This window comes from Fibroporia radiculosa (assembly GCF_000313525.1).
Source record: "Fibroporia radiculosa TFFH 294 genomic supercontigs, scaffold203, whole genome shotgun sequence".
NCBI classification, from domain to species: domain Eukaryota; kingdom Fungi; phylum Basidiomycota; class Agaricomycetes; order Polyporales; family Fibroporiaceae; genus Fibroporia; species Fibroporia radiculosa.
The window spans coordinates 34142-48172 of NW_012133179.1; the positions used below are offsets into that span (position 1 = coordinate 34142).

At 51.6% G+C, this 14031-nt stretch overlaps 5 protein-coding genes across 5 annotated transcripts; 3 read left to right on the top strand and 2 right to left on the bottom strand.

Moving 5' to 3' along the window:
- Positions 1-280: 280 nt before the first annotated feature.
- FIBRA_00413 (uncharacterized protein) lies at positions 281-1822 on the top strand (the record flags this gene model as incomplete). The annotated part of the gene is made up of 2 exons (XM_012322309.1): positions 281-1305; positions 1345-1822. 2 exons carry the CDS (start codon positions 281-283, stop codon positions 1820-1822), a joined length of 1503 nt encoding a protein of 500 aa, XP_012177699.1.
- An 856-nt stretch (positions 1823-2678) lies between these two features.
- FIBRA_00414 (uncharacterized protein) lies at positions 2679-4460 on the top strand (the record flags this gene model as incomplete). Its single annotated transcript, XM_012322310.1, has 7 exons — positions 2679-2926; positions 2977-3133; positions 3189-3402; positions 3464-3797; positions 3846-4034; positions 4088-4328; positions 4386-4460. The coding sequence occupies 7 exons, from the start codon at positions 2679-2681 to the stop codon at positions 4458-4460; spliced, it is 1458 nt and encodes a 485-aa protein (XP_012177700.1).
- Positions 4461-5121: 661 nt separating this feature from the next.
- Positions 5122-7006, top strand: FIBRA_00415 (uncharacterized protein; the record flags this gene model as incomplete). Its single annotated transcript, XM_012322311.1, has 6 exons — positions 5122-5184; positions 5235-5398; positions 5446-5561; positions 5614-6641; positions 6690-6827; positions 6881-7006. The coding sequence occupies 6 exons, from the start codon at positions 5122-5124 to the stop codon at positions 7004-7006; spliced, it is 1635 nt and encodes a 544-aa protein (XP_012177701.1).
- Positions 7007-7493: 487 nt separating this feature from the next.
- Positions 7494-9140, bottom strand: FIBRA_00416 (uncharacterized protein; the record flags this gene model as incomplete). Its single annotated transcript, XM_012322312.1, has 6 exons — positions 7494-7738; positions 7789-7830; positions 7886-8125; positions 8180-8456; positions 8507-8597; positions 8653-9140. 6 exons carry the CDS (start codon positions 9138-9140, stop codon positions 7494-7496), a joined length of 1383 nt encoding a protein of 460 aa, XP_012177702.1.
- Positions 9141-10358: 1218 nt separating this feature from the next.
- On the bottom strand, positions 10359-11669 carry FIBRA_00417 (uncharacterized protein; the record flags this gene model as incomplete). Its single annotated transcript, XM_012322313.1, has 1 exon — positions 10359-11669. The coding sequence occupies one exon, from the start codon at positions 11667-11669 to the stop codon at positions 10359-10361; it is 1311 nt and encodes a 436-aa protein (XP_012177703.1).
- Positions 11670-14031: the final 2362 nt, after the last annotated feature.

A 14031-nucleotide genomic window follows, 5' to 3' on the forward strand; every position in this document is an offset into this window, starting at 1 on the left:
TGCATGTACAGTGGCTGCGACTATGTAACCCAAGCAGACTCGAAGACGAAACTGGAGCATAACATGAGCTTGCATAGGTCTACGATTCACGGGTTAACGACGAGTGTATGGTATCACGGTTGGTGGAGTTCTTCAGCCGCGCTACAACATATGCGATTGCTTGCTCATATGAGATCTAGGTCAAAAAGTGGATATAAAACGAAACTCTAAAACCCAAGAGATACAGTGCCTTTGCGGAAAATATTCGCATAAGAATTCTTCAAATGTACGGAACCATGCGATGAAAGCCCATAGAGACGTTCTTCCGAAGACCTACGGCTCTACTGCTAGTGTGGCTGGGGTTAAGAACAGCCGTAACGCAGCCACACATTCTGACTCCGATATGGTCTCGAATATAGAATCTTCCTCTCCTCCGCATTCTCCGTCGCCAATATCAAACGGTTCTCTGACACCGGTTAAACCCAAGCGCAAGGTACCCACATCCTCTCCTGCCCGATCCTCCTCTGCAGTTCCTATGCCCTCCAGTAAAGCAGAACCTCCGCACAGAATACTTAAGTCTCTTCCACGGAGTACGATCTCAAAGTCAGCGTCTGCATCGAAGCGGCCCGCCTTGAACAATGCTCAAAGTTCCGTCCAGAAAGGGAGTCTGTTCAGTGCGTACATGTCGTCGTATCTCTCGCATTCGATAAACAGTACCGGAAAAAGCATATCTCTGAGCACAGCCTCAAAGCATACCGGGTCGACAAAGCCGAAGCTTAAAGCATTATCGTCGTTCGTTCCACCACCGCTCCCCGCCTCTACCAAAACCTTCACCTCTCAGAGCACGCTGAAGCACCCGCGGAAGGAGTTACCATCAACCATATCGCGCTTCACGGCGACTCATCCGTCAATTCTCCTCGATATGGATATACCAGACATTACGGATTTACCTTCTGCTCCGCAATCTTCATTGGAAAGTATGTCAACGAGGCGCAAAGAGTCAAGCAATTCTGCGAACAAACGAGCTCGCAGCACAAAGGTGTCTACAGAGACGACAGCTGAAGCGCGCGCTTCAGACAAAGTAAGAAAGTCTCGCGATGTCGACTCTGAGGAGGAAGTGGTAGTGCGCAAGAAACCGAAAACTCATGGAGAGCAAGCAGACAAAGTGAAGAAGACCCGCATTAAAGATATCCTGAACAAACCTGTTGGCAAGTCTACGTATGTTCCTCCAGCTGTGAATTTCGACCCGCCGTCTCCGTCATTACCAGCCCCGTCGTCGGTTACGAAGACACAGGCCCGGCCGGCGACTGCTGTCTCATTTGTCAAGTAAGTCAGCACCAGAAGTCCCGTTGACGGTATACCCAGATTTTGCAAGAGTTGCTCTGCAGTCATGCAAGACGAGAAATTCAAGCGGTGCTCAGGATGCCGCGATAAAGCGAGTGCTGAAAGGAGGAGGAAGGAACAGGAGAAGAAGAACAAGAAGAAGAAGGAGCAGGAGGTTCTGCGTGGGCTGGAAGCATTTATGCAACAGTTTAGAGCCGCGAGTCAAAGTGGGGGCAAGAAGTCCAGTGGCAGTTCCGCGAAAGTTTTGGGCAAGCGCAAGGCCGGAGGTATTACAAACGGCGATATCAAGCGTCCCGCTCCTTGGACACAAGGCGTTGAATACCAGACTAAGGATGAGCTGCTATGCGCGATTAAGAACGGTTTGCTTGCCCGATCACAGGCCGGAGGCGGCCCGTTCGATTTCCATGGTGGCTATGCGGCTATATGTGGCCCGAACCCCGCGACTGAAGCTCGGGTCAATGCTATTGTGGAGAAGGTCGAGGAGCAAGGGTTACCGTGAGTTTTCAAGTTAGTTGACTATCGAAGTGATCTCACGCGTATTTCTCCTCTTTGCGCGAATAAAAGCATTGGCAAATTCCAGGAAAGTTCGCTAGCTGCTAGAAAAGATAAGCTGAGCGAGGTCTACGCAGACAAGGCACACTGGCACGTATATTGCTGTAATTGCAGTGCGCGGCGTGTGGGTGCGTCCAGTTCCTCAAAGTTAACGTGCGGTGGTCGAGTCCGGGTGACGATAGAAATGACGAACGAAAGGGAGCAATTCGGCATTTGGGGAGAGGTTGTCACAGTCAAAGTGTGGCATTAGCTGCATCTTGGTAACGCTTAACACTTTTGCTGATCTTTACATTCCACACTCACGTTCGAATTCGCCATTACTGTAATATTAATACTAAAAGTAAAGCCCCGAAATTTCGCTAATTCATTCATGTCCTAAGTCCTAGAGACTGGATACCTATTAGGCAACGTGATCTCCGGGTCCGTTCGGCCTATGTTCTCGAACAGCTCGTGTGGTTTGATTGCGGTCGAGGCTTTCCAAATTCCTCAGAACTTTTCTCCGGCTTCGGAAGTCCGGTGGTAGATACACGTGACCGACACGTACGCGTCCCGGAAACGGAATCATGCGCGCTCACGCGTACTGTTTATTACTGTTCGTTGTCAGAGACCGCGCGGCGCGAAACGTACTTCTTGCTCCGTGGAAAGGAAATCTAATCATCCCTGTCTTTGCTCGTTCTCGAAATCAGGACGGGCTCCTGGGATTCCTGCATTCATATACTTGTATCAAAAAGCCCAGTACCCGACCTGCTACCTAACTTTCTAACGTCTCTCCTTCATCGAAACCTCACGTATATGCTGAGTTGATGGCACCGTCTCTGCGCCCGAGACCACTTCCCCGTGCGCTGTTCTTCTCCCTCATACCCGTAGCGCTTTGGCTGCTCTTCCGACCGCTCCTGGACCCCGTCCCTCCACTGCCTGCACTTCACGCCTCACTCGGTTTCTCCATCTTTGCTCTCCTCGGCACGTTATATCTTGTACCTGCGCTTGGGAGCACGTTCGTCTGTGCCGGCCTTAAAGGGCGGGACCTACTGAAAGTATCTGATGATCCTATGTGAGGAAGATCCCATACCCGCTTTGTGCATATCACTCATAAATGGACAGCCCAGAGAGTCTCGGGCTCGTCTGCGCATCTCTTTATATTCTTCTTCTCATCCTATTCACTCCCTTTGCATTCTCCGATGTCTTCACTCATCACATAGAAGAGTCTGTACGGAAACCACGCGAAGGTCTTGTTGTGAGTGAATTCCCGCATTATCAGGTGAGCTATTAGATGATATGGCAACGAGCTTAATCGCTGATTTTTGCTATAATAGTTATCAGTGTATCTCTCATCGTTGCTGTCCCTCTTGATAGCCACAATGCTGGGATTCTTAGATGATGTCTTCGATATCCGCTGGAGGCATAAGCTCCCAATACCGATCATTGCGTCCATACCCTTGCTCATGGTATATTATTCCGAACGCGGCAACACCGATGTTGTTGTGCCTATTCCGCTTCGCTGGCTATTTGGCTCGCTGCTAAACCTTGGTGCGTGTTCCAACGTCTGTTGCTTACAATTATGCCCACTTACAGTAATTATGTGCGCCAGGTCCACTCTACTACGTGTACATGTCCCTCTTGTCGACTTTCTGCACAAACAGCATCAATATCCTTGCTGGGATCAACGGCTCGGAGGTCAGCCAAGCGCTCGTGATTGCGCTTTCGGTCATCCTGAACGATCTGCTTTACCTTCCGTGGCCTATTGGCTTTCGCATTGCGCTGCCGCTCCATCTTTTGGGCCGCCCGGCCGAGGTTGATGTCGGCGGAGTGTGGCATGCAGGTATGGCGTACGGCAGCAGGGTTCTCGTCGAACGCCACCTATTCAGTCTATACTTCATGCTGCCGCTCGTTGGCGTATGTGCTGGTTTCATGTATCACAACAGGTCAGTGAGTGCCAGCTATGAAAGACAATGAGGTATTGAGTTCTGCAGGTATCCGGCACGCGTCTTCCCAGGAGATACTTTATGTTACGTGACGGGTATGGCATTCGCTGTGGTCGGCATTCAGGCGCATTTCTCCAAGACACTCCTTCTCTTCTTCCTGCCCCAGATCTTCAACTTTGTCCTTTCATGTCCACAACTCTTCGGGCTCGTACCGTGCCCGAGGCACCGTGTCCCGAGGTACGCTGCTGCATCGGTTGTTCCAAGGATATCGTGACCGAATTTACACACAGATTTGAGGCGGAGACGGCTTTATTGCATCCGTCAAGGGCGGAGTTCAAAGATCGCCTACCGTCGCACCTTGCTACCATTGTGTTGCGGATATTCTCGTGGTTTGGATTTGTGGAGTTGGCGGAAGACCCGCACACGAAGACGATCATGTCCACCACGAACCTTACCATCCTGAACGTGTTTCTGCTCCGTTTCGGGCCGATGAGGGAAGATAGCCTCGTCCGAGTGTTGATCTGCTCGCAGGTAGGATCAATCCTACATTCTTGCGCGGCTCACGTGTCTGATGACGTTCTCTGGTAGGTCGCGGGCAGTATGCTTGCATTTGTCGTGCGCTATGGGCTCGCGGGACTGCTATACGATGGCAATCGTCGATAAGTGTGCATTGCGTTTAACGCGCCTACAACCCAGGGCTGACGCAGGCTGCGGGCGCCGATGCGCACGAGGCGTTGCGGGCTGCTGTGACGCCATTGAGGCTCGACCTGCAACACTGCAGGCATCCGCAATTGCAAATCGTGGTGTAACGCAAGTCGGCGTTGTTCGGAATCGAATCAGAATGCGAACAGGGGCGCCGGGTATGCAGACAGCCGAGATGTCTGGCCTATGTACCACTTCTGTAAGTTATCCTCATGTTTAGAGACAGTCCGTAATACACAATAGATACCCCTCCCCGAGCGTCTGACGGGCAAATTCACTGGCGCCAAGTTGAGGTAGGCGAGGGAAGACGGAGGCGATAGAGCGTATATGCGGCGGCGCTGGTAGCGAGTAAGTGCGCCAGGACGCGGCGGGGACTCTCGGACGACCGACGCGAGCAGTCGGCCGACTAAACGCGACCTCTGCCCGCGCGGAGACGGGGTGTGCGTGGCGCCTGCTGTGTCTCCCCCGCACTCGGCTGCCAAATTAGGCAGGTCTAGTCGAATCACATGTCCCCCGCCTCTCCCAGTGATCGGCTCTAGACGAAACAGCAATGCAATGAAAGGACGCAGAATGCTCCCCTCCCCGAACATCCCCTCCCCCCTCTTCTCCCTCAACCACAACCATGTCTCACGCAGAACGCTCTTCATTTGCCGCTGAGGTTGCCCGCGTTGAGCAATGGTGGAAGGTCAATATTCTCGTTTTGTGCACTCTCTATCCCCCTGACCATCGCTGCAGGACCCTCGCTTTGCCCGCGTGAAGAGACCATACACTGCTGCGCAAGTCGTCTCCAAGCGCGGGACACTGCCCATCTCATACCCTTCAGATGTCCTCGCCAAAAAACTCTGGGCTAGTCTTTCGGAGCACTTCAGAAGAGGGACCCCGTCGCATACCTATGGAGCGTGAGTCATTCATTGAAACAGATAATCCCTCGCTCACCGTTCTCTAGTCTGGATCCTGTGCAGGTTACACAGATGGCCAAGTATCTCGAGACGGTATATGTCTCAGGATGGCAATCGTCCAGTACTGCATCCAGCACGAACGAGCCCGGTCCCGACCTCGCAGGTTCGTCGTCGCGGGTTCTTTTCCGCGCATCCACCGACCTTAATTCTCGTAGATTATCCCTCCAACACGGTCCCGAACAAGGTCGAGCATCTCTTCATGGCCCAGCTCTTCCACGACCGCAAGCAAGCAGAGTCACGATCTAACTTGTCCGAAGCCGAACTTGCCAAGACTCCATTCATTGACTACCTTCGCCCCATCGTTGCCGATGCCGATACAGGTCATGGTGGTCTCACAGCAACGATGAAGCTTGCCAAGATGTTCGTCGAAAAGGGTGCAGCGGGAATTCACATTGAAGACCAGGCTCCGGGTACGAAGAAGTGTGGGCATATGGCCGGCAAAGTACTTGTCCCCGTCTCGGAACACATCAACCGACTCGTCGCGATTCGTCTCCAGTTCGACATTATGGGCGTGAACAACCTCGCCATTGCACGAACGGACTCCGAAGCGGCCACTCTTATCACGACCAACGTTGACGAGCGCGATCATCCATTCATTCTCGGTTCGACCAATCCCGACCTCCGGCCACTTGTCGTTGTTCTTGCCGAGGCTGAGCGGGCAGGCAAAACTGGTGAAGCGCTCGAAGCAGTAGAGGAGCAGTGGATGGCCGCAGCAAAATGCCAGCTTTTCTCGACGACGCTGGCGAACGCGCTCCGCTCACAGGTGAGCGCCACTCCGATTACGCTGGAGCGCTTCGTCGCGCGGGTCAGCAGCCTGTCCTACTCGGACGCGGTCGCAGTCGCGAAGAAAGAATTTGGGCTGAGGAACGCGCCTTACTGGGACTGGGACGCGTCGCGCACGCGCGAGGGCTTCTACCGCTACCAGGGCGGCACACAGGCTGCAGTAAGCCGCGCGATTGCGTTCGCGCCATATGCGGACTTGCTTTGGATGGAAACGAAGAAGCCGATTCTTGCGCAGGCGCGTGAGTTCGCGGATGGTGTGCACAAGGTGTACCCGGACCAGTGGCTCGCGTACAACCTCAGCCCGTCGTTCAACTGGGAAGCTGCTGGGCTGAACACGGACGACATGCGTGCGTTTGTGTGGGAGCTTGGAAAGCTCGGATTCTGCTGGCAGTTCATTACGGTACGTGTTCTCTTGGGATGGGAGGATGATGTTTGACGTGTCGCGCAGTTGGCTGGTCTTCATTCGAACGGATACATCAGTGATCTATTCGCGAAGGCTTTCGCGACTGAGGGTATGAAGGCGTACGTTGAGCTCGTCCAGCGCCGTGAGCGGGAGATTGGCTGCGATGTCCTCACCCACCAGAAGGTACGTTGTGTAGCAGCATCATGGCGTTGCCTCTTTATCGACCTTGAATCTAGTGGAGTGGTGCGGACTACATGGACAACCTCATGAAGACCGTGACCGGAGGTGTGTCTTCGACAGCAGCGATGGGCAAAGGCGTCACAGAAGCGCAATTTGCCGAGTCGCCGAAAGCCAAGCTGTGAGGAATTGCGGCTGTGCTGTTTGATGACGAGTATTGTATATCACATTATGTCCTTTCGCATGGGTTTGAATATATGCGTGTAATATAGACAGCGTCGGGCCGAATGTTGATCGAGATTTAGTCACCATCGCATGGTAATTGAGAATAGTACTCACTAACTCATCTTTGATGTGCAAATGGTGTTATAGTACATAGCCATCCAAATCGTTATCTTATACTTTCAGTTTCGTTGGTCGCTCAACATACTTATTCCTCTGAGTAAATATTGTGCCAGCTTCGTGGATTGAGTACAGTTTTTCAATCGGGAAGTTCATCTGTAGGATGGCCAAAATTTTCTCTTGCACGTAGCACACAACATAGGGATAAATTACTCATACTTTGTATTAGTAAGTCTCAAGCGAGAATATTGACATACTGTCCATCTAAATCTTAATGTGAATGAATGTAGTGCAATGCGATGCGACGCGGTACCTTCCTACTTACTATCTCTACACCTTCGCCCACAGCCGTCTACTGAACCTCAGCCGGACGGGCACTAGCAGCATCGCGGCACACACAGGTATGACAGCAGAATACACAATCAAAAACCTGTATGCCTCGCCCGTTTCCTGACCGATTCCGTACATACGGGCCGTGCTGGATATAATTCGTGATCCTATAGGAACCGCGAAGATGGGTGGGATGACGTTCGTGAGGAACTGGATCGCCACCGCCGAACCGAGCTTTTCCATCCCTATATGCACATCAGACGAGAATTTCCAGGCAAAAATCAACGCTACGCACCGACAATTTTGGCGGTGGTAGGCACGGAAAGAGGCCAATATGCTACAGGGATGAACGGCTCAGCGGACCATCGTCGCGGTGGGATCGGAGTGCTTACGACCGCTGAAAAATCCCCAGAACACTGCAAATACCATCATGGGGCCTAAGCTCTTCGCAAAGAGCCAGATGAAGATGCACATCAGGCCGGTCAGGACGTGCATGGTGATGAGCACGTTCAACAAGCCTGCTCTGTCGGCCATGAAACCAGCGACGATTCGTCCGCCCGCATTGAGTGCCGTGGTCACTGAGAGCACGCCGGATGCCTGCGTCGCCGTCAGGCCAATCGCCAGTGAATAGCCTACACAAAACGTAACGTCAATACTCAGTCGCAACTGCATGACAAGAGTCTTACTCGGGATGAAGAACAGCGGCGTCACAAAGCCGAAGAACTGCAAGAAGCAGAAGCAGAGATACATGGGGTAGCCCGGGACTTTCAACACGGCCGAATCAAAGACGCGATACTGGACATGTTTCTTCGCGGCTCCGCGCTGTCGTACAAGCGACACTCCGATGAGTCCGATCGTCAAAGCCAGGAATCCCAGGAAGCGAAGGGCCCATTGAAGAGATGCGCGGTCGATGAGCACCTGACATATGGGTGACAGGACGACTGCGCCAATACCGGTTCCCGACTGCATTCGTTCTTAGAGCTATAGCTGCCGGCTAAAAATGTTGCACTCACAGACGCGATTCCAGATGCCAGGCTACGTCTCCTTTTGAACCACTGAGAGGGAAGCGCGATGGCGGGGATCCACGACATCGAAATTCCGAGCCTGATGGGCAAAGTGATTAACTGTCTGTCGCGCATACATTCATCTCCAGACTCACCCAAACATGATTCCTTGCGACAGGAGCAGCTCCCAGAATCGCCGCGAAATCGATGCAAGCTCAAAGGCCACAGTGATGAGAAGAATGCCGACAATGATGGGCGCGCGGACGCCAAAGTGCGAGGTGAGGATATTGGAGAAGGGACCGAGGGCAAAGGCGAAGCCCATCGCACATCCACCCACGAAACCAAGATTGATTACGCTGTCATTGTGGAAGGTCGAAGACGGCGATGAGTACCCGTTCTGCAGGACACCCCATATCGTGGCAATGCCGAATCCGACAGTGCTCACGAGCCACGTCCCTGCGACCGTCATCCAGGCATGTAGACCGCCATCTGGCGGCTCGTCGAGGTCATTCAGCGCGTCAGACACGTGCAGGGCCTCCATACTGTTGACCTCGACATCGGAGGATTTAGGGTCAAGTGCGGACTGGGTATCTGCCCCTGGGGAGGACGCAGAGGCGTACGTGGGTCGAGAGGAGAGCGACATCGGATTTGTACTCGGGTCTGCAGATGGGAAGCTCGAAACGTCCCTTGAGACTTATCGCGCCTTAAGACCGTGTGCTCGTAGATCCTCGCGTTGCATAACCCAGGAGGAGGTCCCGGTCAGGTGCTGGCAGGAAGAAGCAGTGGTCGGTCCTGTAGCTATAGGCGTCGGGATGGAATTCGGAATTGTGCAAAATATTCGTACCTGCTGTACTCAGGCTGTACCTATCAGTTGTCCGAGTGTTCGGACCGGATTTTTTCTAACCTCGCTTATACGTATACGGAAACGGAATGTGTGATGTACTGCAGTAGAATGCCTTGGTCATCAATGTTTAAAAAAAATGGACCTGCACATGCGGCATACTTACAGTAATCGGGCAACGGTAGGCAGCGGTCCAAGAATAGATGGGCATACCTGGAGAGACCTACCCGCAATGTTTTGATGGACGGGGTGGATATCCTCCCGGCGCAACTTTCGTTCTTGCTACAAGAACGGTGCCAAACGAGGCCGAAAACGTCGGAGTGCCCTATGAACAACCTATCAAGGTACACCATGGAGGTGGATAGTCTCCTAAAAGGCTAGAGCGATGTATATTATCCTTATCCACGGCGTAGCTTTGGTGTAGTTCCGAGTCTCGGACTGTTGCAGTACTTCGTGTTTCGCACTACGCACGGCGCTTAGATTGAGGTCATGTCGGCGTCTATGGTAAGTACAGCCTTTGTCTGAGTCATTGACACTGGGATTGAAATTTCGATAATTCAATATTCAGTGGGGGTAAGCAGAACAGTTACCGGCAGTCCACAATTTTGCTGAAAACAAACACCAATGTTCGCATGAGTTAGTGCGACAGGCGTTGCGGTTATTTATTATGGTGCTTGAAAGCACGACAAATTGTCGCCGTAAATACTATAGTATATCTCAACAGTATATGAAGTGAGTCGGTGAAGGGCGAGCGAATTCCAGATGACATCGTTCCTGACGTTCTCTATTAAGACACAACGGAATAGCACCAGCTAATTACACAACAGTTGCGTCAAGGTCAACAACGCGGGTATGAGCAACTAAAACGTCTATAATACAGCTCAGATACGAAATATAGAAAAGCATGCGATGCAAGAGCCTCGAAAATGGAGAGCATATTGTGACAATGCACAAGTGCGAGGTAGTATCAGTCGGTCACAACACGGCCCTGTGAACAGGGGTCGATTGTCTCTGGCGCAGCTAGCCGCGCTTGGGGAAATACTCAGCATACCCCTTGCGTGCCCCCTCCGCGTCCTGGAAGAGCGTTTCCAAAAGCCTCCGGTCTTCGTCGGAGAGATCATCCAAGTCGCTCTTGCTCAACGTAAACGCTGACTTGCCCGTGGTCATCCGTTCGGCGATACCGCGTCTGAACCTATGCCACACTTTCGTGTCATTCGGGACGAGGTCCTGGAGGACCCTTTCCGGGTCCTCGGGAGAGAGTATTAGACAGACAAGAACGGCCAGCGCCGTCCTCGTGGTCACATTAAACTTCCTTCTTTCAGGATTATCTAAGATATGCTTAATCAAGATTTCCCTTTGGATTTTCTCCTTGTCGAGCGACGATAGCCAGGAATTGTACCCCCAGGAGACGGCCAGCGACGTGACGAACATGAGCTGGCCGAATAACGAGCCCTGTGGCACGAGGAGGAGCTGTGCGATGAATTGCAAGGTCAAGAGCGCCGCCGCGATGCGGATATTCTTGAACTCGCGCTCGTTTCTGAACTGCAAGGAGAACCGCCCTCTCGTAATGGCATTGACGGCGCCTTCCTGGCCGAGGAGCACCGCAACCCCAGAGTCGCCCTCCAGGATTCCGTCCCCGAGCGGACAACTCGGCGCCGGCTCCGGGTGCGTGAAGGTAAGTCGACCCGACCCGAGTGCCCAAGCTGCGATACCACCAGTGGTCATACCCAGGAAGATTGTGCCACAAGAATACCAATCTCCATATAATCCACTGAGTGCGCAAGTGGCTATGCTCGTCACGATCGGTATACTTGCAAGCAGGGAGGAACATGTTTTAGGCAGTCTTGGGTTCATCTCGTACTTCGGCACTCGTGCCAGATCCAGAACGGCGACGAACAGTTCCGCCCCCTTTCTCTCTCTCCCTGGGACGCTCTCGCCTCTCATCTCCTTGCATTCGTTCATCACCAGTGCTCCGAGATGGCCCGAGTGGGGCAGCACTGTCCCCGAAGTGAACGACTTGAACTTGGGCCCTTTCAGGGCTTCGACCCCGACCAGCGTTGTGGGGTCTGCAGCCGGGCCGGGGTAGAGCCCGTTCGAGAACCGAGAGGCAGCAAGCTGCGAGAGGCGTTGCGAGACCCCGTATGCACCAGGTGAGTTGTGCCATCCTAGATATTTTCTTCCTTCGTACACATGGACTGTCGCCATCGCAGATACAGTCTCGGCTCCACCAAAGAGTCCTGCTACACTAAATGCATCGAGGGACAAACGGGAGTCTTTGAGAGAAACAGGGGAGATATTGAAGGACGTTAGAAAAAGACTGAGAATATGCATGTGAGGCGTCAGTGAATGTGTTGCAAAGGCGGCATGCAATGGACAAAACGCACGAAATCATTTCCCGGTGGTGATCGTAAGCGCTGGTGTGACGATATGTATCGCGCCCTTGGAGCTTGGAACGCTGGCCTGAGGATGAGCCACCACCCGGTTGTCACTTCACCGAACGACTAATTGTCAAAAGGACTACTGGAAGCTGAGATATGAGACTAACCAGGCAAGGTGTAAGGAAGAAGGTTGGGCGTGCGTGGTGCTGTGAATCGAAGACACGACGAGTGTAGTGCCATATGTAGCCACCGCGTGCCGGCCTGCACGCTGGAGTCTGGGGCCGAGTTAGTACCCTGGATCGTGTCTACATCGCTCAAACTCTATTGTAGGCTCCTCACCCCCTTGAGCCCCTCGGGTTGTGTGATGCATGAAACGTTCAGGCAATACCGCATCGAGTAAGTAGAACGGTTGAGTCGGGTCTTGCTGCTGCGCAACTACAGCTTGTTCGTGCCACCCATGTACACGTCTTTCTTGGCACTCACTTGACGTTCCTCGCAGATTCATCGTGTATCCTCGCAGCGGCTCCTTCAAGTTTACCGTTTCACTCAGTGCTGTCGCTTCTAGCAGGAGTAATTTGAGGTGGTTTATTGTCATTTTCATTCAAAAGAAAAAAGAAAAATTATGAATCCTATTTCTGTTCTGTCTTCATCTCTTCGGATACTGGCGGTCTCGGATGTGACGCGATCATTTACTTACATGCAGCCTACGCACGCGCGTCGGCGCTACTTAGCCATCATCTCGATGCTGATCCGCTCCGCCCGTTTGAACACGAAGCTACCCCCACATGTGGAATCGCTGTAGCGTTCAAGTTTGCTGATGTCATGATAACTCATGAGTAAGTGCCAGTCTCACCCAGCCATGGCAGACTATGTTGCTGATAATACTTTTATCGCATCGTCCGATTACCACAATGTGCAGAAAGATGTGGAATCCTTTTTTTGAATTTTTGCACTCCACACCAGGACCCCAGGGCTGCTTTCGTTTCTAGGATGCATTAGATAAGGGATGTTGAGGTGCCTGCATTTATGTGCAGTGCTCTCATCTTGACACCATGGTGCTTTTGGTGAGGGAGAGACTGGGCAGGTTTTTTATATAGCAATAGGCAACTCTTGTACTCCTCCTGAATGATGCAACTCCAATCCAGTGCAGGGTTTTGTTGAGGATGAAGTAAAAGACAGCTTGAGTTAAAAGGGTCAGTTCAATATGCAGACTCAGACATGGACTGAGGCAGAGAGAGTAGCATGCACAGATACAGCAAGCACCAGCATTTTCTGGTGACCCTTACAGATAGTATTGAGATCAGCTTCACTGAGAAGGCATCAGTATCTCTGATACTTGACCAAAACAAAACCCTAACCCCCACACTCACTTGTGATGCTGGTAGTTGATAAGAAAAGGCTTTGGTGGGCTTAGTCTTATAGAGTGGGTAGCTCAGAGGATGTGTTGTTGTCACAGAATTTCATGGCATCTATCTTATCTTAGCATCTAGATGATCTATATCTTATTTGATTAGATATCTCACTAGATAAGGATAGCATAATGCATGGTGACATGTTACTAGTCAGGTGGTTAGCCCATCAATTGGGCAAGGCTATGGAATATCCCCATCACATGGGAATATCTCCATCATACCTAGAACCACACACAGCTATTCAGGTGATCATCATTGTTAAGCTACTGACTCAACACAAGGTAGAGTGTTTACACATCAGGTATTCTTAGATAGCCAATGGTATATGTAGAGCATCAGTCAGCCTAGGTGTTAGGTGTACTACCAGTAGTATTAGGGGTCTGGTCCCTCATGTATAAAATACCAGAGCAATCCAGCGTAGAGAGGGTAGATGTCAAGGTATTGCCCTTGGCCCTAACCCAAACTCTAACCCTAACACTCACTTGTGATGTTAGTGGTTGTAAGAGTTAAGTGATATGCTTGTCTTAAGAGCTGGTTGGCTTAGAGAGTGAGTTGAGAGGTAAGTAGATGAGGTAGACTTAGAGAATATCAAGTCTGGCCTCTCTATGCTGTATTGCTCTGGTATTTATACATGAGGAACCAGACCCCTAATACTACTGGTATGTCAAGGTATTGTCACAGTTTTCCAAATAATATTCCAGAATAGATGCACACCTATCTTATCTTATCAGATAGCAATTAGATATAGATTAGATGCATGCCGGAGTATCTACAGAATAGTAGAGAACCAGCTAGAAGGTACAGGATGTGGTTGTCAATCAGGTGACAGCTCGCTAAGCAGTTTTGCTCAGCATCACTTAGTGATCAAGACCCACATGTCACCTGATATTTTAGTCAGACTCT